The sequence below is a fragment of the Psittacula echo genome (genome assembly GCF_963264785.1).
Source record: "Psittacula echo genome assembly, chromosome: 11".
Taxonomy (NCBI): domain Eukaryota; kingdom Metazoa; phylum Chordata; class Aves; order Psittaciformes; family Psittacidae; genus Psittacula; species Psittacula echo.
Genome location: NC_137746.1, coordinates 8,039,196 through 8,065,168, shown reverse-complemented (window position 1 = coordinate 8,065,168; position 25,973 = coordinate 8,039,196). Strand labels below are relative to the sequence as shown.

At 42.0% G+C, this 25,973-nt stretch overlaps 1 protein-coding gene across 2 annotated transcripts; it reads right to left on the bottom strand.

Moving 5' to 3' along the window:
- ITK (IL2 inducible T cell kinase) lies at positions 1-25,598 on the bottom strand (the record flags this gene model as incomplete). Of its 2 annotated transcripts, none has more annotated exons than XM_080627125.1 (17): positions 1-408; positions 948-1,105; positions 3,612-3,730; positions 3,821-3,885; positions 4,506-4,722; positions 5,440-5,611; positions 6,314-6,388; positions 7,165-7,301; positions 7,943-8,022; positions 10,215-10,269; positions 10,451-10,516; positions 10,948-11,099; positions 11,900-11,940; positions 12,592-12,720; positions 14,125-14,206; positions 16,083-16,187; positions 25,428-25,598. In XM_080627125.1, 17 exons carry the CDS (start codon positions 25,596-25,598, stop codon positions 337-339), a joined length of 1,896 nt encoding a protein of 631 aa, XP_080483251.1. In that variant the 3' UTR covers positions 1-336. The 2 variants fall into 2 exon arrangements, with proteins under 2 accessions (XP_080483251.1, XP_080483252.1); XM_080627126.1 differs by having other exon boundaries at positions 939-1,105; positions 25,428-25,565.
- Positions 25,599-25,973: the final 375 nt, after the last annotated feature.

The following is a 25,973-nucleotide window of genomic DNA, read 5'->3' as shown; positions in this document are numbered from 1 at the left end:
TTCACGGAACTGGAATAGCAATGTCACATCTCCTAGTTTTGAGGCTTTATCTTCAAGAGAAAAACACTTGCTGGGTTGTGTAGTTCAGGACTCTGCCCAATTGCTGCTTTTGCTTGTAAGATGCAAACCACATTCTTGGCCAAACCAAAGCCTGTGACTAGGTTCTGGAAGACCTGGAGATATCTTGTCTGTCTGGAAGTACCAGCCTCTGCCCTCTCCTTCTCCCCAGGCAAGTATCTATGGTGAGAGGATTTCTGTTAATGCTCTGTGTGGGGAAAATCCAGCCATCTGCCCTCTCAGGACTCTTTTAGCTTCAATTAGCAGCCAGTGCCATGATTACAGATCAAACTCGGAGATTTCACTCAGCTGATACAGCAGAATAGAAAAGGATGGCCGGTCATCTTTCCTCTGAGCAGGGGAGAGAAGAAAGAGGGAGAACATTAATGTCAGCTTGAGAGGAATGGCAAGATTAGGAGGGAAAACTGTGGAAACTGAGTATTAACAGAAGTACAAGCTATTGTTATAGAGAAAATGCCAGCAGAAGAATGAGCTTCCTTCTCTGCAGTGCTTCGTTGCTACCAGCAGTGAGTTTGCCCAGTGGACACTAAGTACCTTGTAATGGCTGGCTGTCATTTTTACCATCACTATTAAAACCCAGCCCCCCAGATCTGCAGCTTTCTTAGGAGCCAAACTGTTGAATTAACTTCAGTTATGTGACTTACATAGACTTCTCAGTGAAGTGAACACACTCTACAGAAACAGCAGCTTAAATAAAAGGCAAAGAGCCTAGAGTCTGCTTGCCAGTGCAGATGAAAGCTACAGAGTGCTTCACCTCCAGGATTTTATCTTGTGTTAGTACATGAAGTGTATACCTCTCTCCTTCTAAAAGCCATGGGGAAGAGAGCTTTTGTCTTTGGGAACTGCGGCTCTCCCATTACAGTACTAACCATCCTCCAGCAGTGGCTCATGACCTCATAGATTGCTTTGGAGGCCAGCTTGGGTTTGTAGAGCCGAAATCCTGCGTTGATTTCTTCCACCACTTCTCCATTGGTGCGATTCTCATAGGGGATTTTACCTTCACTGAAGACCTCCCACATCAGCACTCCTAAAGCAGACAAATGAGAAAAATCACAAAGCAGCAAATAAAATCCTTCTGCTCACTGTTCTCTGCAGCTCAGCCCTGTTGTCCTTTACTTGGAAAAGCAAGTTTGACTTCTCTGCATGCTAGTTGATGATAACCTAGCGTGACAGGGTCTTTCCCCATGAGTCAGATGAAGTCTAAGTATGTTTCAGGAAGAAAAGCAGGGTTGTTTGTCTTCTCCCAGACTGTTAAAAGGAGGGAATGGTTGTGTGTGTACTCCATCCAGATGTGTAATCTGTGAAAGAGAACCTGCTTTTTGTCATTGATTCAGTTTATCTATTTTTGCTTCCAGTTAATCACATACAAGAGACATGTCACTGATGTTCCTAACAGCAGTGTGTCCTATACCAGAATCTGCTTGTATTTTGGTGAGACTCAGGAGCAAGAAAGCAGTATGAACGGCTCCATTAGTCCATTACTCCGTTAGCTGACTCCATTAGTCAGCTCAGCCTCAGCAGTGGAAACTCATCACCTACAAAAAGCCCCACATGGTGTGATTCCCTGGAATGAATTCACAGGGAATGACACAGGAATTTAAAAGGATTGTGGCATTCCTAAACAGTCAGATGTTTTTCTATGATTACTGTTCAGAGCAGTACAGAAACTCATGTTTCTCTTGTGTGATGAACAAGAGATAGGCAAACACAAAAAGACTGTGGAATACCTTGCAGTTGGCCACCAGATCAGAGAGGCCCTGCAAACGGAGTGACCACAAGTCATCTCTGTTATTATTAGGTTTAATTTCTTTGCTCATCTAATATGACTGACTTGGTAAACTGTGTTCACATTGTATTAGAAAAGGGAGACAGACAGATAGACTTATCTGAAATAAAGTTGTCAGTCAACATTGCTAAATAATGCCTGCTTTCCAGCTTTGAATTCTTCAAATAGAAGATGCATAGAGATTACAGCACCTCACCAATGACACTGGCTCTACTGAAGAATAAGCAAAGCAGTTGTACTCCCCCTGTGTGCAGGTTCCTGCACTGGGATTTCTCACATGCATTTTGTTCTCCTGGGCACAGCAGGATTTCAGCCTGGCAAAAGAGATGAATGGGCTGCAGAGTAGTGGAGCAGAAAGCTGCTCAGAGTCATGAGACCGTGACACGACAGAGGAATCCTCTTATGCAAACTCCACTGCATAACAAGTCTGACAGATGTACAACACTGCTGGCTACACCTTTCACAAAGGACTGACCAACACAAGCAAAGCTTGCCAGTATTTCATTCAGCCCTGAAACTGGAGTGAGCCAACTTCACCTCTCTTGACTTGACTGTAAATCAAACTGAGCACCCTTTTTGGAAGCATCTGGCTCTCAGTGTATGGGTCAGCTTCTGATTTGTGAAGCAAAAGAACATTCTCACCAAAGCAGCATCTCTCCGCATGTCACTGCCACTTTGCTTTGAGGTGTCAGGGATAGTTCCACTGGCAAATGTTACCCCTTGTTATTACGTGGTGAGTGCTGACAGCCTTCTCCACATGCCAGGGGACATGGAAAGAGAAACGGTGCTCTCTGAAGCATCTCGGGTTGGGTTAGTGAAGGTGGTTGTGTGGGCCTGAGCACCCAGCTGCCACTGTGCTGCTCATAACCTACTACTGGAATGCACAACTTCAACAACAGCAGAAGACAGCAAGGCGAGAGGGAAGCACAGAATTCACAAGCACAGACTAGCAAAGGTTATAATCCTGCATTATTTACTGCTAGGCCTGGAGCTGAGTGGCACCCCATTGACTGTGTGCTGTGCACAACACACTGCACCGATTCATTCTGCAGTGCCACAATTTGCATGCTAGCTGGAGAGAGGCCAGACACATCAGTGTGCCAGATCAACAGGGCAGGGGATAGCCTTTGTTATCTCCAGTGCCAATGGCTTTGGGGAAAAAAAATATACAACAGTTTTCTTATCTCTGAGGGTCCAGAAGGGAGACCAAAGAACAGATGCAAATCATAAAACAATGCATTAGGGAGCAGGAAATGAGGTGAGAAAATGTGACCAGTGAAATAATATTGTCAGATTGGCCTAAAGGAAATGGAGTTAGCAGAGCAAACTTGGAAAGGCAGAGGATTTGAGTGAAGTATGAGTGCTCAGGACTGACATGCAGAGAGATGGAGTGCCTAAATAGCTTTACTTTCCTTATATAATCTTGTCAGTGACTCTCTAACCTTTCCTTGGACACTTCTGCTATTATCAGCGTGAAATGGAGCTCATTATTTGGCATTACATAGCATTGCATAGGTATAATACATCAACTTGGCAGTATTTTCAGTGTTCCAAATTACATATATAGTTTACCATTCTTTCTTTCACTTAAATGATTGAGGTGTGCTTTCCTAAGCCAATATTCAGGCAAAAAACCCTGGGAGCCCAGAGGATGTTGTGTTTAGGAGAGTTTACTTGAGGACTGAGCCCCATGGTTTTCTGACATGGTATTTGTTAATTTTTTTCCATTCTGACAAGAGGTTCTTACCAAATGACCAAACATCAGATTTGGTGCTATAGTTGCTGTAGGAGAAAACCTCTGGAGCAGACCACTTGACTGGGAACTTGGTCCCTGTGGAGCTGGTATACTGATCATCAAGGACAATCCTGGAAAAGGAAAACAAGGCAGCACGCTGAGTAACTGCCCTTCTCTCATGACAGCCCTGCAGAGAGCATGAGCAGCCATGGTGGCATTACCTTGACATCCCAAAATCAGACACTTTGACCACGTGGGATTCTCCCACCAGGCAGTTCCTAGCGGCCTGCAAGAAAAGAAGGTGCAAAGGCAGAAGGTCAGAGCTGAAAGACTCACAGCCACTCAGATGCTTTCATCCTGGTGGGACAGATAGCGCTTAAAGAAAGGAGAATCAAAGTTTCATCTTCTTTGACACAAAGAAGGTGAAAACTTGAGGTTCTTATGCTTTGTGTACATATTATGGCCAGCATGTTCCTGTTGCCACAAAAGCATCAGTCTGACTTGCAGGCCTTTGTTGCCCAGAAGGGGCGGAGAAAGATCCTAAAATATCCACAACTACTCACAGTTCTTGATCCCCTAACGAAACAGCAGCAATGGCTGATGTGGCTTAATTGAACACCATGTAATTAAAAGCATTTTATCAGCAATGCATGTTTAGAACAAGCCTTTCTGGCATTTTCACTCATTTTTTCTCTCCCAAACACAGTTAAGGGAAATGCATAATCAGCGCATCAGGGGATGGGATTTTTCCTACAGTATTAATGCTTCTTCAGCAATAAGGGGAGATACTGCATCTCCTATCAACAGATAGGCAGGAGGAGTGCGAAAGCTGAAATTGAGGGAGGGAGAAAGCACAGGGAAACATTCAGCTGGAGCAGAGGAAAAGTCTATGTGGGACCGACATACGAGGTCTCTGTGGATGACAGAGTTTTGTTCCAGATAAGCCATTCCTTCACACACATCTTGACACATCCCCAGAAGGGTTTCCTTTGAGAAACTGCCCCGCTGGCTCCTGAGGTAGTCGGACAAGCAGCCATTCTCCATGAACTCAAACACGAGGCATATGGGGGTGTTGTCAAAGCACACTCCATAAAGTTGGACTAGCTTGGGGTGAGACAGTTTCCTGTGGAATAGGGAGGGAAGGTGGAAAAGAAGCAGAAACAGAGTCAGTGCCTTCTATGCTTACAGTAAGTGTGTTACATTTGGCCGCCTATGTCACCCTGCTGCCACCCTCTCTGCAAAGGCCAACTACTAAGTAGAAAGGAGAAAATGTGCAGACAAAGTCTAATGTCAAATAGCACTAAGTATCATCCCCCTTTAATGGTAATGGTCAACAAAAGACTTTTCTGCATGGAAAATCATCCAATCAAACAAAACCAAAATCAATTTTTGAAGGGAGGGAACAAAGTCAATAAACGCAAAGAGAAACACTTTCAGTTGCGCAAAGCAAAAACTAAAATTTGCAGCTAAGGTTTTCAGTCAAATTTCGCTCCAATTTTAAGAGATTTCTCCATCTAATTAGTTTTGACAAAACCCGCTTTGCTCTCCAAAACACGTCATCAATTTTTCTTGCCTTCCAGAACAGCAGAAATCTGGAAGACCATTCTGGATATTCGTAGATTTAGGACAGTAATTCACTTACACTTTGAATTGCCTTTCTTTGTAATCAGCAGAGTTCACTGGTCTCTCTCTCTACTATTTATATGTATACTATTTATTATGTACACTACATAATCCAAGTTTAATTTCCGCATTCATATTCCTGAACATCATCACAACACTTTGGTTCAGTCTTCTGAATCCTTCAGGGTCTGATTTTCATGGTGATTCTGCTACTTACATCAAGACCTTAGCTTCCTCAATGAAATCCTCTTCAGACATTGCTCCTTCACGAATGGTCTTGATGGCTACTTTCGTCCTCTCCATCAAGTAGCCAAGGTAGACCACACCAAACTGACCACTGCCAATTTCCTGAACACGGGTGAGCTCAGAGGGGTTAATAATGAATTTTCCTGTTGGTTGTAAGGGACAAAGAGTAAGGATCTAGCAGTAAAATGTTAAACAAAAAGCTTTTATGGGTTAAACATTGAGACAGGACTTGAAGTGAGACTTTCTGGCTCTCCCTCAAATTGTCTGTCTGACCTTTGGTAACTCATTTGACTAGTCTGTGCTGCAGGTCATGTTTAAGCATAGGAACAGAAACATCTCTCTTTTTCCCCCCATTTGTCTTGTCAATCCAGTTCTTCAAGGAGAATTGTTTCTACCATGCATATGTGCACTACTGAGCATAACACAGTTTTAAATTTCTTTTATGTTTCCGAGTTACAATAAAGATGATACCAGCAAACTTCTTGTAGACAGCAATGTGCAAATGGAGGCATCTTTCAGGAGGGACTCAGATTTCATCAAGTTATGCTATGCTCCTACTTCCATCACTTTTGTTCAAGCATTCATTTTAGTATTTAATGTTGATTTCATTGAGGCCCTGGGGTTCTCATCACCTCCCTCAAGGCACTGCACAATCAGTTCATTCAGTTATCAATGGTAATAACAAAGATGATAATCTAGTGAATAGTGCAGTGTAAAGGTCTGAGGAAAGCTATTTATTGTGGCAATCATCACATGAATATTCATCACTATCCAAGGGGATATTCAGGACCACCCAGCTAACCAGTGAGGAGTGTGATTCCCATATAGTCATGAGAGTACCATACCATAGCTCAGCCCTGCGGTGATTGGAGCCTTTTTCCGCCAAGAAGAGACTGCATACCGCAAGCGAGTGACAAGACCTGGATAACAGAGGAAAAGGTGGGTTCCAGTTGTTGTCACAGTCATGGGAAGTGTGCTGTCACTACCCAGAAGGCAGCCTGGATACTGGAAGCAGATTTATTGTATTGAGTTCTCAGCTCCACTTGAGGGCAGCTAAACCTCTATTCAAACTGTGATTTCCTGCCTGCTAGAAGGAAGCCAATTCTGAGCAGTTTCAGCTAATTTCCCATTTTCATTCTGTCAGCAAATGTGAGCTGTGAGTTTCCATTAATTCTGATGAAATTCAAAATTATACCTTTTATTTGTGGGGTATTTTTGAAGCCCAGGATTTCCCTTGGTACTTTTGGGCTGTAGGGATGGGAGTCTTTGGTAATTCCCATGTCTGGCTATGAATCATGGCCATGCCCCTAATTTGTGTCAAATCAAGGCCCAGGGATATATCACCTCCTGGGCAAGAAGGGCCTGCAGTGGAATTCAAACAGATAGCTTGCTCTGAACAGTGGTAACACATCCCAGCTGGCTCCCAGGAATGAAAGGGCTCTCTAGAGTATGACACTAACATTTGTTGGTCATAGTCAGCCTTAGAAGGATAACCAGAATGAAGATGTAATTCTGGAAGCTGGCCTGAAATGATCATTCTCCCACCATGAGTGCCAGGAGAAGTGGAAGAAAAGCTGATGCCATTTAAGATTTCATTGTAAGGACAGGTGGCTTGGGAGCCTTCCTTCAGTCAAAACAGTTGCCTGGCTGCATGATAAAACAGCAGCTTCCCTGCTCAGCATCAGCCTTTACTTACCTCCTGCATTGTGCTGGTGATAGTTGATGAGTTCAGGTATGCAGTCAAACACATGCTTTTCTGCCAAGTAATATCGCTTGGGAAAGTCAGTTGTCTCATTGATGTGATAATGCTTTATAACGGGATTGTTATCCGTGCTGAAAAAGAGGAGATTTTCTTTGAGGAAAACTAGGCTGCAGCAAAAAGACAGGAATCTGGGTATAAATGGAAGAGGAGCAAGTGAGCAAAGGGTAGAACCTTCCCTATACAGAATGAATGGGCAGGGAACAAGGAGTGAGTTGCAATTGCTAACAAAAGCTGTGTGCTTGCATATTCTCCTCTTACTCACAGACGGTCTCATCTCTAGAAAGGCTGAGGTTTCCTGATAAGGCAGGTTGAGCACAAAGTTTCTCTACCTCTTCTTTCTGAAGCAAAACTTTCTGCCCCATCACTGAAACCCTTTCACTAGTCTTGTATTACCCACCTCTAATGAGTCCAGGATATACTCCATGTTGATCCTACCAACACTTAATCTGGGTAGACAATTCCATTAAAATTACAACCCCAGTGATGTCTAAGACACTATTTATAGGCATATATTTAGATGGAGGGAGAAGTGGAGCCTTTAATACACTTTGCGAATGGCAGCTAACTTTTCTGCCTTTTTTGGAAGTGTTTTTCTCTATAATTTTCATGAGCCTTCTGCTCTCTCTTTATAATGCCAAAACAGAGATTGCACTCTCACAGAAGCCATTTCATTGATGTAATTGATGCGAAAAGCTGCTGAGCTCAGCTGTACCTTAATGCTTTGGTGAAAACAGAGACTGTGTACATGCCAGGCTGCCTTGAATCTCTCACCATGAAAGCACCTTCCCTACCCTGCAACAGGAACAAAGGAGAGAAAACTGGTTAGACACATAATGGGAACAAAAGAGAAGTGGTCTGGGGACAAAGCTCTGCTCATTTCATCCCTTGTTATTACTCTGTCATGAGGATGTGCTAAACATGTAGGAGAAGCGGGGCCATCAGCCAACTGACAGAGCTTGGTCTGTTCCATGCACAGCTCTGATGGCTGCCCATGCCTGCAGGTACACGAAGCTGGTCTCTCTCGGGTTCTCTGTATTTTTAGCTCAGTTTCCTGAGGAAATGAGATGTGTGCACTTGTGCAGTGTATATGTGGGTGTACATGAGCGTGTGCCTCTGTCCCCTCAAGCCTCTCTAGAAATTTTGAACCCATTGGCTCCTTTCAATCTGACAGAACACTGGTGATAATAATTTCACACAAGTGCAATGCGATGAGCAGCCAAGTGGAAAGACAAGCCTCTTTGAGTGCTCTCCATTGAGAGAGCAGCTACAGAAAAAGAGTACAATTTATGCAACATCAGAAAATCCATATGGGAATGTATGAAGGATAATTTGCCAATGTACCACAAATGGGAAAAGCTTGGACAAGATCCTGCCTTTCATAGGTCCCCCAGTCATCCCATATCTAAACAGAGCTGTGTAGGAAAGCAGGGTTCCTCCACTCTGGCACTCACAGAACAATTTTCCTTTTTAATTGTTTTCTACTCATCTGAATGTTAAAATGTATCATAGGTCATGATCGTGAAGGGCCAGGCACTACTGGATCAGATGGCAGAGGAGAAGATTTAACATAACAGTTTGAATGCAATATGCTGTGCTGATCTACACATTCATAACAAAACACACATTTTTCTTCTGTTTGCAGATAAAGACACTTTTCATCTGGCATTCCAAGTGCCTGATTATTTCATCCCCTCCTTTGCTCTACATGGCAGATTTCCTTCCTTTTATGTGTCATCTATCCACCCACAGCACCTGATGCAAACCTAACCCACCAAGTGCACCCTGCCTTGTCCTATTTCCCACCTGATTCAGCTTCAGGTGAACACAAAAGCTGAGACTGCTACTGCATCCCCTGCATACGAACTGCTGACTTTCAGTGCTCAGCTCTGACCAGATAGGATCAGGCCACTGAGCTATACACTTTCCAGGGTTATCTCTTTAATGCACATCTGTGCAACTTCTGCCATACCTGCACTATTTAATATCTAGCACAGAGAAGCTCTAAAAAGCATCTTTGTCATGCACAGTGAGGGCTTTAGGACTAATCTCCCTGGCAGTGTGGGGTTGCTTGCACAGATAGGCAAGTTAGTTACTTGAAGCTCTTTTCTTGTCCTTCTGTCTCACTTGACAGCAAACCTGGCCAAAGGTCACTTGTGAGCTTGGCCATATTTTTGGGGGGAAGCTGTGGGGGCTGCAAGGTTTTGAGCCAGAAGCCTCTGCAGCCACATGGGGGTAGCTGCCACAGAGAAGTTGTGCCGGTAGGACCAGAAGGAAAAATAAGATCACTAAACCATGTGTGGACAGATCCCATAGGAGTTGTAAGAACTAAAACAATATTTAAAACCACACAAAAATGTTTTTATTTGCATAAAATGCTATCATTGCAAGAAACAACACTTTATTTGGGTGTCCTGTTAGTATAAGAGGTGATTTTAAAACTAAGGGTATGTTTGTGTGGAAAATTTGAACAAGAAGTTTATTCTTTCTATTTTCACTACAGTCTTCACTGGAAAACTGTCTCAGCTGAGAAATGAAAGATGCTCACATGCACACACGCACACACAGAGAACTAAAAAAGCCCAAACGCATACTTCTGGCTGTCATCCAAAACACTTCAGCACGAGATTGGTTAAATTTCAGAGAACCACTGCATGCATGGGCCTCCTGCAGAGGCAGAAAAGATGAGCTAAAATCAGTTTTCAGCTGATGCAGTGTTCCGAAAGAGTGTTTTCCACCAGCCCCAGTTATTTAACCAAAGAAGGATGGCATGGCTCTCTGCCCACACTCAGCTACCATGGAGGTAAGGGGGAGGCTGCTAGTGATCCTTTATCTTGCATTGAGCAGTAAGAACAGCCAAGCACAACACCACAGCAGGAATGCAGGGTCTGGCTCTGTCTCACACAAAGCAACCCTCGCAGGCTTCTCCTCATTTGTCATTAATTAATTATTATTGCCCATCCACCCCGTGTGTAGCACTGGTTTACCTCATCCTTGAGGAGTGTTTCTGCTTTGCTTCTGCTGATGTTCTTGTTGTACCATCTGAAAACATCAAAAGACTCCCAGTCAGTGTTTCAAAGCTAGTGAAGTTCCTGCTGAAAAGCATCTGAATTCAGTGTCCCCAGCATGAGCGGCGACACATTATGTGGGGTAGCGATGTCTGAGGTTTGTAGAACAAATCCAGGGCACTTGGAGACACGAGACAAACACAGGCACAACTTACTCATATATTTGCAGATTCTCGGGTGATTTTTCCACCAGGTAGCTACTTGGCACGTAGCCTTCATGCCTGTTGAAATACAACATGCCGTGAGTGTGCCAGACAGACAGGATTTTCTCTGCATCTGTAGGAGTCAGCCCTGACAGGTTTGCCTGCTCTTTGCATGATTGTTATGTATTTAGTAGGGTTACTGATTGGACCCCTAAACTTGCAGAGTTTCACATTTATCACTATTTTCCACCCACATTTATGACAGCAAATATCAGCCTGAGCTGAAGGCTGTTTATTTTAATGAACATTCAGTTTTAATTCTTAAGCTGCCTGAATTCAAGCAACATCAAAGGGAAGAAAGTTACTATAAATAACCTTCCATCACCTTTTCCCTGTATAACAGAGGATAACTTTCACAAAAGTTATACAAGAGGCCAGCATATATGTTAATGGGAGAACAAACTGGATTTAGAATGGATTTGTAAATTGGCTGTTGAAAAGCAACTTACCCATTCTTATCTTGAATCAGCCACCAATGTTCCTCAGAGCTGTCAATCACATAATATTCCTCATTACATTGTAATGTCAGCTCCTGCGGATTCTGGGCTTCATAGTCATATATGGCCATGACTAAGGCTTCCTTTGGGTCTAGCAACAGTTTCTGCACAAATTAGGCAAAAGGCTTATCATATTCATAGTCATAAAAAGCAATGGCATGTTCTCTAAAATGATTATCCCTGGCAGCATTGGTTTTCTCTGGGCTCAAAAGCCTTAAAGCTGGGAAAGCACCCCAGGCTGTCTCATGGGGTATGGTGCCAAGATGAGAATTCTTAGCACATTTAAACAATGAATTTAATATAGAAATTTCACTTGCACAGAAAATAGGTATCTACTTCTACTTAGGGCAGGATTACCTCTGCCTGATCTGTTATTCAGAGATTCCTCTTAAAACCCTCTGGTGATAAAATCTCCATGGCCTCCCTAGAGGGGGACTGTCCCATGCTCTGCTGCCCTCCAGCCATTTTCTCATGCCCTGTTTCTCCCTTTTCTCCCTTCTTATTAAATAAGCTGATGACATTTTATCCCATCCACAAGTGAGTTTGGAAAATCACTTCTCTATTCCCCTTCACAGCAGCTTTTCTCATATCCCTCCTACTTCCCAAATTTCCCTGTCTATAGATTGAAAACAAAAAACAATTGAAGCTTCAGTCACCATTGGAAAGTTATCTATGAAACCAGGCTGACTTTGTAGGAGTGAAGCTAACTTTAGTGGGATGCTGCTGATTTCTGGCTCATGGAAAAATATGGAAAAGGCAAGAGAAAAGCCCAGGGAAGGTTATCACAGGTGATATTCCAGGTCACTGCACTGTGGCGAACGTTAATGACAGTATATTGACCACTGCTAGTTAAACACACAGGACAGGACACCAAGAACAGCTTCATGTGCCTCACTGCACTCACCCAGTTATCTTCAGGAGTGGGAGGAAGAGGCTTCTTTGAGGCTGGAAAGTAATCAAGAAAGATAATTTGAAGTAAATCTGGACAAAACCAGGGGAGAAAATGTCAAGGTAATGAATTGATAAAGGTGATACAAACCCAGTGAATAGCGAGTCTTGGCCTTTTAGGGTAAGATAGTCTGCACTTACACAGCGACTCAGCCACACAGCATGGGTTTGAAACTGGGGTACAGGTTACTTAAGGAATCCCCCAGGTAGAGGGTTACAGTGTCTTGGGTTAAGAATGACTGACTGCTTATATGCTTTTTCAGGAGAAGAAGTAAAGTTTACGGTTAGCTATTGAAACCACAGAGGAAATGTGGTTAGGACAAAATAGGACACACAGGGTTGAATGTGTGTATATCAAGAAAGCTCTTATTATGGGTTATTGATGGATCACAGCTGATCAAATTCTTAGTTCTCTATCTGATTCCAAAGACAGCCCCAAGCATCACACAGAGGAAAATATTAATTCAAAACAAAGAATGCCATATACAGTTAAATATAAGCCATAATATACCAAGAAGCCAGCAACATGCCTCTTGATGGAAATGTAACATGGCTTTCTTTGATGTTTTGTACGAGACAGATTCAACTCTTTGCTTTTGCTAGGAATAAATATTTTCAAAGTCGGGATGGTCTTAACAAATCCCATACCGTTTTTGGTAGGATCATACTCCACACAGCCAACTGCCATCTTCTCTGTCTGAGCACAGCATATCCACTTGCCATCGATCCAAAAATCTGGATGACACTTTGAAACCAAACTGTTGTTGTTTATGATTTCTGGAAAATGTTGGGGGAAGGAAAAAGAAGAAATAAAAAGAGAGGAAAAATTAATTTATTTGCATTCACATCAGCTCTGAGAGACATCTAGAACTGAATGGAAATAATCTGCACTCAAAAGAAGCTTCTTCTTGTCAAACCAAGCCTTTAGTTATTATTATATATCAGCCTCTTCCATTGATGTTTTTCTTTTTCCCAGAAAGATTGAATTTCACCATTGATGTGGAGGGATAGCCTTCCTGCTGGTGATGGACCCTATACCTCTCTACTGCGGGAGACCAGAATCCTATCAAAGTGTCTCTCTCTTTAAACTGATAAAACACCAAAACCACAGAAGGAAGGTCTCCTAAAAGGAAATAAAACCTGGAAGTCCATATACTGATGATTCCCATGAGAGACTACATCTTTACAGTATCTGTGGATGTAGGGCACAGACACTTGCTGCTTTGGCCTGGTGTCAGGAGGTTAAGCAGCTGAATAAGCTGGCATTCACCAGCACTAACCATTCTTTGCACATGTAAATACTAGTCTTGAATATCTGTATGAGTGATTAAAAGTCCTTCTTCTTGAAGCTCAGGCTCTCCATCTGTAATAATAATTTTCCTAAAAAGAACAAAACATTTCTGCTGATCTGTTTCAAGAGACTATTGAAATTGTCTCAAGATATTGAACAAGAAGATGTGATAAAGTAGAAGCTTGGAGCGAGCGCTGTCCAGAAGGAGAATAAACAGTTGCAAGAATAAGTGCATGAACTTAATAATATCTCCATGAGACACAATATTTTCAGAGTGAACAATGCAGCAGCTTGTGTTACAAAGCAGGAAAAAGCTATGACAGAAGCTTGGTGCAGTTTTCATATAACCAAGTAACACTTCCCTTATGTCAAGTATTAGGCTTTGTTTCTGCCTACAGTGGTTAGTTATGGTGCCTTCAGTTCAGCATCATTACAGCAGAGCACAGCACAATTCAGGAGGTGAACAGGAAATGAAAGCTACATGCAAAAATGTTACTCAATAATCATGATTCTCTAAGAAGGTTGTCATCTAAACAAAAAATCTATTAGTAAGAGCTGAAAAATCTGCTATGCAGAAAAGATTAATTTCTAAAACCAAAATAGACATAGAAAGCCCCTCATCTCTTCCTGAATAAGAAACCTCAAATTAGAGTAACATATTAACAGTTTATCCTTGAAAGAAGCAAATAAAGCATTCCACAGCCAAATTTTCTACTGCTGCTGCAAACATACAAGCAATTTGATGTTATAACCTCATTCCCCAATATCAGTTTGCATGCTTAAATCTAAGACTTTCACCCTTCTTGCATATTTTCTCTGCATTACAGTCTCTAAAAAAACTGGTCTGGGATAAGTAACTTCAACATTAGTGAGCACAGGGGTTTTATTACCTTCTTTCAGTGTAAAGACCCATCTCTGCCGGCTCTCACGATTGGGTGCAAACACATAGAGTATATAGTTATCGTGGATGATCTGGAGAGGGGAGTGAAGAAGAGAACAAGCCATTAGAAGTAATCCCACATATGCTGGGCACGATGGAGCCACTGAAAGCAACAGGGAGCAGCCCTCATACCAACAAGTTAAACACAAAATGATGACATGCGAAAGTGGAGTAAGAGAATCTGTGCAAAAAGCATCTCTTAACCTCATTGGCTTGATTATTTAATATGGAGTAGCAATTCTGATCAAGAAAGAATTCTAGACAAGCAGTGATTACATCATTTCTATGCTGTTAAGAAATGCCTGTGAAATCAGTGGAGATGTAGCAATTTCAATCTGCAGAGGGTTTAGCACATTACTTGCTGGCTGCAGTTTATCCTTCTAAAGCATCTCTGGGGAAATGGCTTCTGTTTCTTAGCAATTTCTTGTTAAGATACCTTCACTTAAGATCTAAAAGCCAAATTTAGCCTTTTTTTTGTATAAATATAGATCTCATGCTACTCCCTGGAGATACTTGGATCACTGTTATTCTCCAAAGTTTTTAATAGCTTTCAGTAGGATTATAGAGGGGAAATAAGAAGCCGGAGCAGATGAACAATGAGCAATCAAGATGCTGTTTTCATCAACTTGGCCTTAACGACAAACAAATGAAGGAAGAGAAACACAGAATGTTTCTGAAATTTCAGGCCAGGGAGTAAAATCATCACAAGAGCTGAGATGACTCATAAACTGAATTGGATGACTAAAATTTGATTTAATGCATGATCTACAGTTCTCTTTCAATATTTATCTCAACAGTTTAATTCCAAATGGGACCTGATCTCTTTGATGCACAGATGTTTTGACCACTGTCTTTGAACAGAGGTTTCTGGAAGAGAGCAGCTGGTTTTGAAAGTTTTTCCAGGGGTATAGATGAGGCAAAGGTGATTATTGTTTAAAGAACAGGAAACATTTGCTGCCTCTTGGCCTGGTGCCCTTGCAGGCACACACAGACAGCTGTGTGACCCAGTTTTCATGCTACATAGAAATAAATTACAACCTCTTTTACAAAAACCAGAAATAAGGGAAGAAAAATTCCCACTTGTTTAAAGCCACTCCTGCTGATATTATGATGTCTTGATAATATAAGGCAAAGTTTGGAATACGCAGTAAGCATCTCCCCAAAAGACATAGCCATAAGCATGCACAACCGCACAGAATCACTCATTTCATGCCTCTCTGCAAGGGGCTCACTTGCCAAATGAGCCAAACAAGCCTAAAAAGCCACTGGTGGTTCCACAGAAGATTTACAGATGGGTGCAGCCGAGATATTTTTTTTTAAACCCAGATAATATAATTTTACAAAATACCACAAAACTGACTGTGGGACAAAAGCTAGACGTGCTACAAGCAGGAGCAATCGCCACAACCTCAGTGGAACACTGTCCATCATGACTGGTCCACTGTTACCAGCCCACCAGTACTGGTCTCTTTGTTCTCATCTTTGAGCAGCCTTCCTAACACATCACATTCATGAGTTTCTGATGCAAAGGCCACTGAATGTATGCAGTTTCAGCATCACGTGCATAAATCAGCCAAAACTCTGTGTGGATTCTGCGTGTGAAAGATGGTCTTTATCCAAACGTGAGTTAGTGGGACAGCTGAATACTGGGTTAAACATGGCATAGGATTAGAAGATCTAACGATCCTTTCCAACTTAAACCCAATGCGTGTAAGAGTTTATAGACCCTGTTATAAAACTCAGTCTGTGATTCCCCAGGTCATTTCAAACCTTCATCTGCTTTGTCTTCCTGTGTTGTTATTCAGCCTGGTGTTGGGTTCATTAACAACTGCACTGTGAGGGAGAATTTTACTGAAATACTAAATGAGGTGGTATCTCTCTATCAGTACAGTCACCAGACAGACTCACCTGGAAAGGGTATTTATACTGACAGGGAATGATGATGTCACTTTTCACAATTTCCACACATTTAATCCTGGAAAGCTCCACAGAACCCTTCAAAGTCTTTTTCTTCTAAAAGACAGAGAAAAGTACTAGGTTACTGATAATGATTGTGGATAAAGTGAATGATTAGGCAAGACTGTCCTGTCCATGGGGGATTTAATTTTAATGGAGGAGTAGCAAATCAACTGATTATGTAAGGCATTTAAAAGTATGAAGAATCATTCTCATATACGGCACCTCCACATGGACTGCACATACACACACATATATGAACATACACATACATATATGAACTTACACACACATATATGAACATACACACACATATATGAACATACACACACATATATGAACATACACACACATATATGAACATACATACATTTCAACTCAGCACATGGGTTCTTAGTGAACCAGTCAAAACCTTTGATTGAAATTCGAGGTGGTTTTTTTCTTCCAACAAAATGAAATGCCCTTTTAACCAAAAGGACCTATTTTAATGCAATGTTTGGTTTACCAACACTCCTGTTTCATCCTGAAAAGCTACAAAACAATAAATATTTTATTAAAAAAAATATTTGGGTACTGAGAATTTCAAACCTTTGCATTTTAGCTCAAATGTAGCATTTTTACTGCATCTGTGTTCCAAGAAATGAAACACCTCTCTGGTTTTGTTCTGTCAGGGGTTCTAGCTAAGCAAAAATAACAGGAAATTTTGAAGTAAATAATAGCCTCAAATATTTGCCAACAAAACTATTTTTCTGGCACCTTTGTTGCATTATTATTCATCGTATACCAGATACCTTGATAACGCTATGGGCAGTTAGGAAAGGGTAAGAAAAGAACAGACATCCAAGTATCCCAGCTACCTCGGTGTACCCTATTTCCTACTGAGTTCTTGCCCCATAGCTCCTTGGTGTATGACTCTCAGCTTTTGCAAGAGAGGGGTGAGGTGGATGCTGCAAATGGCAGGCAGGAGCTGAGCTGAAGCTTGGTGTCTGGTGCATGCTTCTGAAGGATTCACTACAAATATGTTTGCTCTTTAGAGGCAAACTGGTTTCCTGTTTTGCTTTGTTTTCAGTAGGGGTTAAACACTTGCTGTCTCCCAGCTCAGCTTTGTGACAGTGCGATGGAAATCAGTGAGATTTATGAACCCCAAAACACTGCAAAAGCTTCTGGTTTTGCAGGACAGAGCATGAACTTCAATAACTGAGTTGTACCTGTCACAGGTTATCAGTCAGAGACACAGCAAGACTTCGGCAACCTTCTCACTCTCCCTCAGACCTACAATGCAACCCTTTGTGTCCTTCAGCCTCCAGCTCCCTCTTGCCCCTTCTTCCCTATGTCACTGTGACCCTGCAGCTCTGTCCTGCTGGCGGCAGCTGTCCCCACTGCTGTGCTGACCCTCACTGCTGCTCCGTTGCTACCTTTCATCATTAAATTTAGCCTAAAACAGTGAAGAAGCTGATGCCACTGGAGATGGGGTGAGGTTTGCCATAGTAATCTGTCAACAGCCTCAAACCAGAGAGGCCTCAAAGCTCCTCAAACCTCATTCTTGCAGAACTGGCTGGGTATTTTGCCTTTGTATAATTGGACTTGAGGAAAGAGTGGGGAAATTATTGCAGTGTGGTCTCACATTGCTCTTGCTGGATTTTGCTGGTGTATCTGATTTTTGTATTTGTATTTGCTTACAGTTTAACCAGTGCCTCTGGATTCACTGCCAGGACTGTCTCCTGTAGACAACATCTTCGTATGTAGGCCAATGGGGTGAATTGGGATCTTTTTATATCAATAAACCCAAGGCTGTAAAGCACCCCTAAATGTAAATAGCAATTAAATGTCAGGAGTATTGCCAAGCCTTAGAAGGCCTTACTGCACTCCATTTTCACCATCTATTTTCTTTTGTTCTCGTCTATTCCCATCTTTCTTTCACAGAGGAAGCCAGACTTGGCCTCCTCTGTCTCATTGCCACAACTTCCTCTATCATTTGTTCTGCCTTTGGGACTTCTACCCTTTTGATGAGACTCAAAACCATTTATTTTCTATAACAGCCTTCAATTTTGGTAGCATTGAACCATCCTTCATCTTATTCCTTTGAAGTCCCAGGGCTTAACCACATATAGTCCTCCTCTGAGGCTTTAGGAAGCCAGTCACACACTCTGTTCTTTCACTGCAGATTGTTGATATCTTTCCAGACTCTGCTGAAAAATAGGGTCCGGCCTTCTCAAGGAGCATTATGCAGTCATCCTGCAGCTCTCATCACCTACTGTGCTCCTTTCAATCACGTAATTCAGAAATGGAAGCTCCTCATATCCTCATAATCTCACATTGCAGTGCAATGTCAAGGTACGTCTCACAGCCAGTGCATTGCCCAGTAGATCCTCAGCAGATGGGACTTTGTTGATAAAAAGCAATTACAGCCCTGTAGCAGCACAAGCAACTGGAAATACCACTCATAAACCAGGCAGTGGCCAGAAACTGGGCTGGAAACTAAACATATCCCTGCTTTTGTGATGCTTGACTGCACTTTAATCCCTCAAAAGCAACTGGGCCATTTGGAGGGGAGTGGAGAGGAAAAGCCTCTTAAAAATGGTCTCCAAAAAACCTCTGAGACTTGTTCCTAAAGGGGAGAGACAGAACATGCTGACTAATCTCCGTTTGTTGTTTTCAGTCTGACTGGGGTATAATTACATAGATGTTTTAGCTGGTCGGTCAGAAAAAGCATCAGTGGTCTTACTGTGTAATGTGTGTGTAAAGATAAGCAAGGCATGCTGCTGTCAGTGTGCTGCGGATCAGTCCATCCTGTTTTATTTCGTTTGGTGTGTTATTTGCAACGTGGCAATTCTGGGAAGGTGAGCTAACAGCTCTGAACAGAGCCAGGTTCATCACAAGCCCAACACATTGCTGTCTTCATCTTTGCTATTTCACCTCGTCTTGCCAAACAGCTCCAGCAGCTCTTTCACTGATTAATCCTTTAGTTTGTGTCTACTGCATAAGCTAGGTAATCCCAACAGTCCCTATTGGCCTTAGATACTTGGACAATTGACTATGGGACAACTGGCAGCCCTAACCTGTGATTCTGAAGGCATCTCATGGTGCTTGCTCAGGGAATAAGCTGCCTGGCATCTACCACATGCAGGGATGTGGAGCCCATGGTGAAAGGTCAGAGAGCTGTCAGCAGCTGCTGCAGGTGGCAGATCTGAGCTGTGAGAACACCTTCTGACCGTGGCTCTGCACCCTCAAGCCTTGTGAATGTCTAAGATCTTGTAAGATATGGGCTCTGCAGTCTGAGGAATTTGCTACTTTCTGGCTAACACTTTGCTGTTGCTATTTGTGAAGCCCATTCATCAAATGCTCTGCACCAAGCACTTTGGCTGAAGGTCTTTCGGTGAACGCTTACAGGTTTTGCTGAACCCCACTTATTTACCAAAAAGCCCTGGCAAGAAAAGTAGACACCAGTGCTGGAATCAGAGGCAAGGGAGGGAAGCCAAATGCTAGAGGAAGGTAAGGCTTTTCTTGCCCTGCATCACTGAGTGCGTTCATGTCTCCACGGTACTTACTTCATCCCCATTGCCTCTGTGGCCCTTCCTTTGCAACGCTGGCTGAAGCAGGAGGTCAGGGGAAAGCTAATTTATAGCTGTGGAGGAGCAAGGTAGGAAACTCCAGTCCTCTGTAAACTCAACCGCTAAAACTCTTCCATCAATCAGAACGTTTAATGACTTTCTCTGTAGTGTCAGGGTATTTTTGTAAGGATCTGAGCTAAACTTCATTCCCTGCTTTCACTTACTGTCTTGACTAGAAAGAACCATACTTAATCGGTAATTAAGTGGATGTCGGTCTTTGCCTTGGCACTAGGCATGACCTGCTTGTCCTGTGTTACCTGTGCTCCAGCTGCACTCACTGTGCCCCTGCACAGGGCCAGAACCTGATTTGGGGGTCTCTGTGGGCCTGAGGAGGTGAAACCAAAGCAGGGGGTTTTTATCACTATATACAGTTCCTCAGGAACAAACGGGGAAAAAATAAAAGCAAAAACACAAAAGCCTTGACTTTCGCATTCCCTTAGAGTGAAGTGCATGTCACTGTGAAAAGAGGCTTGCATGCACGTTAAAGTATTTTTAGAGCAATGAGACTGTGTGCTTGTGACATAAAATCTTTGTCCTTGGCTTTCAAGCAGGGGCTAGTCAATGCTACAGCCGACTTGTCCATGTGTAAGTGACAGTCCTGCTCCGAGTGTTGATCTAATGCTGGCCCCATGCACAAAGGTGGACTAAATGAACTTAAGAAGTGCCCGCCAACCAGTAGTGCCATGGTTATGTGATCTCACAATAAAACAAGGCTCATTGTGGCAAACAATATGAACTTAATCCTATCACAGCTCCAATAATAAAATTTGAATTATTATCCATTTTGCATTTACAGAGGTGTACTAAAAGATTCATTTAATAGTATGCATAGGTTTGTACCTTGTCCGCATCTTATTTAAGGTTGTGTTGATTTTGGTACATATAAATTCCTTGAAACAAGTGTGACACAGACAGATGCCAAAACCTGACTTCTTTGTGTACTGTATGAGATTAATGTGTATATATTAATAATACACATGTATGCATTATGTGTATTATTAATAAACTAGTTGGAGATGTGCATCAGAAGACAGATGATATTGCAAATTCTGGCAAGCAAGCAGAACTTGTTAATAAATACATGACAAGTTATGAAGAACAATGTATCTACTCATATGTGTATTTATTTGGAAGATAGTCTTTAAAACTGTAATTAAATCAATTTTGTATGAGCATTAGAGCTTCATGACTGTATTCAGAATACACAAAGCAATGAGGAATGGTATGATTTGTCACTCTAATTTAGAGGAACTTCAAAATAGAGGTCTCCGGAAGAAAAGTCTTAGTCTGTTTATGTTAGAGTCTTGGGGGAAAAAAGTCTTTCCAGGGCAGGATGGACAAGTTGAATTCTATGTAGAATAATGGAGGTAAAATGGACTGCTGGACTGGAACAAAGTGCTGCTTTTGTTAATGGTGGTAGCTGGACTGTTGCAAGATACCCAACATGTAGATAACTCAACAGAAGCAGCTGAAGCATTTTTAGGATGCTGATAGAAGGCTTTTCAGCCAAGTTTATTCCTTTGTTCTCCTGGAACAAGAAACTGAAAGCAAATTTCAAAGCACACTGAAGTGCCATCTTTATATCTGAATATCAAAGATCTGAATGAAAGAGCCCAGGACAAGGCTGACTCATGCTATTTGACCTCCTGAGCATCTGACCAGTGTAGGAAGAATAGGGCTGATGTAAATGAAAAGAGAACTCAGTCCTTTTCTGTGTGCGCCTTTCATTGCTGCCTGTAAAAGCTGGACTCGTTATAGCCCATGAGTGCATGAAGATACAAAATTTAAAGTATTTATGTGCCTGAAATTCTCAGGTGTTGGGTGCAACCTTTCCAGCCCTGAAATAATTCTCAGAATGCCTGAATAGGGCAAGATGCTTATTTTTGAAGAAGGAAAATCAGTGTAGGAACATGGAGCACTTCTCCATAGCTGATATTGACAGACCCAAGCACTCTTTGCTGTCTGAGCCTTGCCAAGATGGCAGCTCTGATGCAGGGATCATGTAATGGTCAAGGTCCCACATTTAGTGTGGTACTAGCCCAGAAGACAGCAGTCTATTCACTAGGTGTGCCATCAGCCTCAGACATCTGTGCCCCTTTTAGACTACAGACAGCTTGAAATACAGGGAGAGATGCTCATTTCTGGCTGTCCCCACCCGACAGGAATGACATGCTGAAGACTATGCAAGAACCTCTACTTAGTGTCTGAAATACTAAACTACCTCTCTTCACTATCCTGTCTGCTAACCAGAAGGATTTAACCATAAATCCTTAGGATTTAAGCATTATAAGCCGTTAAGCAAATGGGATATAGGTAACTCACCAGTTTAAGTGTTTTGCTATATAAGGATATTTGAAACTCTGTCCTTGACACCTCTCCAGAGGGATTCATTTATCTGCTTCTTCTGCAGTACTGCCACAGTACTGGGATCCTGAGAGTACCACATAATGTTGGCATTATCTGTTAGCCTTGTGAGGATCAAACTCATTGAAATAGTGAACTGATTATTCCCATAAGCTCATTTACTCACATGTACAGTAGCTATAAAATCAGATCCTAGAAATGAGGAATTTTTGCTCATGGAATTGATTTGCATGTTCTAAGAAAGGCCTTTCTGATGTGTTTTAGTAGAGACGGAGGCTGAATACATGTGCCTGTTATCAGGGCTTTGCTTTATGTTAAGACAGCCCTGCATTGTGCACTGCATAACGAATTCCAGAAAACACAGCTTCTTATTGTTGTCAGTTATTAGGGGCTCATTCTCCTAATGAGATATGTAAATATCTTTCATTAACATTAATGGCAATGGTGTGCTTGGCCCCTCAGGAGAACAGTGCTTTCTGTCTAGCTATGGCCATTACAACAAAAATGCCATTCCAGTTATTGCAAAGATTTGCTTCTCTGATGTCAGTTGTCTTGACAGCTTCTGGTATCATTTACAGAATTATCCCTTACCCTTCTGACCTGCTTAATTTCTTGTTTTGGACTGCTGCAATAAACTCTTAAACATCTTTTTTATACCTACTTTGTCAAAATGCAGAGAAAGGGACTGGGTGCTAAACCCTTTTAAATAGAGCAAAACATGTAATCCTGGGCTTAACAAATAAGTGTATGCTTTACTTTAAGCTACCCGATTGAAATCAGTGGGACTTGTCTGACTGTTAAGCAGTTCATTAGTTGTTTTCCCTGACTCTATGCACAGACTGTTATTACTGGCTGACCAGGGACTGGAGAGGTAGGTACTGTACAGTACTGAACTCTGAGTACAATAAGATACCAGACAGGTTGGAAAGGGGTTCTTAAAGAAAACTCTTACAGCAAACATCCACAGAGATTTCCCTTAAAAATTACATGCTTTAAAAGCTCAGACAGCTGCTGGCCCCATCTCTATGGAGCAGTACACATGCCTGAGGATACTCCCCATCACTGCAGCCAGCTGGCAGAGAACTGCAATGTCTCTATCGCTCTGTCGTAAATCTTCAGAGCAGAACCACATGCAAACTGCCTGTTGGCAATGGTGACAGCCTGTACTAGTCCCTGCTGGCCCCACAAATTTCTGGGGAGTCCCCATGGAGCAAACCAGTGCCAGAGAATGAGCACTACAGATCATGGATTTCAATGCCTGTGCACACTCCCCAGTCCTAGTTCACTCAATGGGATGGGAATAGCCCTTGTGTCAGGCAGGTACTGTAAGTTTTTCTTCACTAGCTGTGAACTCAATTGCTGGCGGTTCATTCTGTTCTCAGGACAAAACAAGATGGTACTTGCATGGGCTGCCCTAAGCTTCCCTCTCCAGAACACCAATGACTTGACCACAAGGAGATCTAATTTTGGGGAAGATTATGGAACAGGCTGGTTCTGGGAACCAAAACAGGCTCTGGGAGTATTTCACAGGACAAACTCTTTTCTCTCAATTTCATACGAAGTTCTTCTATTCACGTAACAACCTGATTTTGATAGTTTGTGTCAGAAAAAAAAGTAGCTTTTCAAACAAAATCAGCCCTGTAATTACAGATATATTCACCATCCCTCAAATGTGTATATGGACCTAAAGTAGCATCTTTGTTTACATATACATGCCTACACATACATAATAAGTACATGTTTAAAATACATAATATATAACATAAAGTAGATCTCAAACCCTCATCTCACCTAATTGAAGATTAGGGGAGAAAATTTCCAGACACTCACATAGCCTAGGAAATCTATGCCCCACTGAAAGTCACTAAGTCACATTTTCCAAGCTATTTCAGTGTCTCAAGATCCTGACAGACACCTACTGTGACCCTGCAAACGTGTCTATGCAAAGTCTATGTCGAGTTCATCTCAAGTCCATCAAGATTCAGAAAGCGCCAAGAAAAATTAGTTGTGAAGATTTCTCTAAACACCTACAGCAGAATCAATTCGATGCTTTTGAAAATTTAACCCAGAATAAGTGAAATAATTATGATGGAATTTAAAATCTTTAATGGCATTCGAAAGAGAGTTTGGAGAGCAGACAAAGAGAGTCTCAAAGCAAATATACAGTGTGCAGTGATAAATATTATCCTATTTAAATACAGAGTTAAGAAAAACACAGTCTATAAAATAAAAGCAAGAAAAACAATTTGTTGGGCATATTTGAGAGAAATAACCTGCAACTAAAAATGGCTATTAACCATTAAAGTTGTTATCCAATCTCATCTAAGCTATGATAAAATACAAAGGCACATAGCTATACACTATGCTATGAAGATCACTTTTCTCATTGGGTTCAGTTTTAATTTAATTTTCTGCAATTGAGCAAGATTAGATGGTCTGAAGTTTCCAGTGCTGTATAGCAAGGCAGCACGATCCCCAGTTCTGCTCTTCATACAGTAACAGTGCCTAAACATAATGGGTTAACAGCATGTTCAGTGACTGCTGGAAAACAAGCAATATTATTTACAACCATAATGAGGCTCAGCAAACATCCACCTAAATAGAAGAAGGAAATAATTCTCATTTCAGTAGAACACTTAGCACAATGGGGTCCTCAGACTGACTTCTAATTTCCTTCATCCTTAGTAAACCAGGGAAACGCAATCTTAGGGAAACAAAGCCTAGTCTGAGCACGGGTCTCGTCATCGCATCCCTTCTGAAGCTAACTCTGAAGATGAACCATGTTACACATGGCAGCTGAATTTCTGTTAAAAACCAAGACTGTCTCCTACCAGCCATCAATCAGTCTGCTGCCCTGAAGGAAAGAATGAGAGTGAAGATCTGTGGATGACTTTTTTAGCAGATGTAATTAGGATACATTTGTCATCTTTGCAATCGCCACTCCAGGTCACTGCTGTACCCATGTGAACTGCCAGGCACAGGCTCACATAGCTATTACACACTCCAGTTACAACAGCCCATGTTAAATTCCTGCAACAAAACTAGATCCTTGCTATAAAAAGAGAAGTAGTCTTCTTCCTCTGTGCCCACTGATCACCTCTGATTTGACCATTTTGCAGTTTTCAGTGAATGGTGCTGTAGTAAGCACCAGAAAAGTTAATAAAATTTAACAAAGATTATGCTTCCATCCATTAGCATCCTTCCCTTCCTTTAACAAGTTTCATCCTTCCCTTCCTTTAACAAGTTTCATTCTTTCCTTCCTTTAACAAATTTCATCCTTCCCTTCGTTATCGTGTTATAAAAGAGAAAATGGCTGACGTACCCCATGGCGATGTTCATAGTAAGCCAGCTTGGATTTGGTTAAGACGAAGAAGCGCACTTTAAAGTTGGAAGGTGAAGTCCTCCTCTTCTGCTGGGATTTTTTTATCAGCAGTTCCTCTAAGAGCACACAGTTATTCATGGCTGAGCCAAGAATGGTTGTCTCCCAGGACATGGGGTGCTGGTCCTATGTGCTCAGTGCCTGTCCAAGAAAGAGACACAAGAAGGAATACAGTTAAGTTAGAAAAAAAGGTATTCAAAAGGCAGCGTAGGTGCTTTGAGCTTTATCTTCCCATCTACAGCAAAGCTTCCTTTCTGTCAGCTCATAACCACATCCTCTCTGAAGTCATAAAACGAACAGCACATGTTGAAATACACGCTAAGGTAAATGTTGTGGAAAAAATAACACTTGAGGGACATTCAGTAGATGTGAGTCAATGATTAAGGATTAATTAAGGGGGTGTGGCATGATGAAGCATCTGTCTTCTGCTCTCCCATACAGTTAGCAATGCATGCACTGAACACGGATGTACAGGATGAGTGTCTCTAT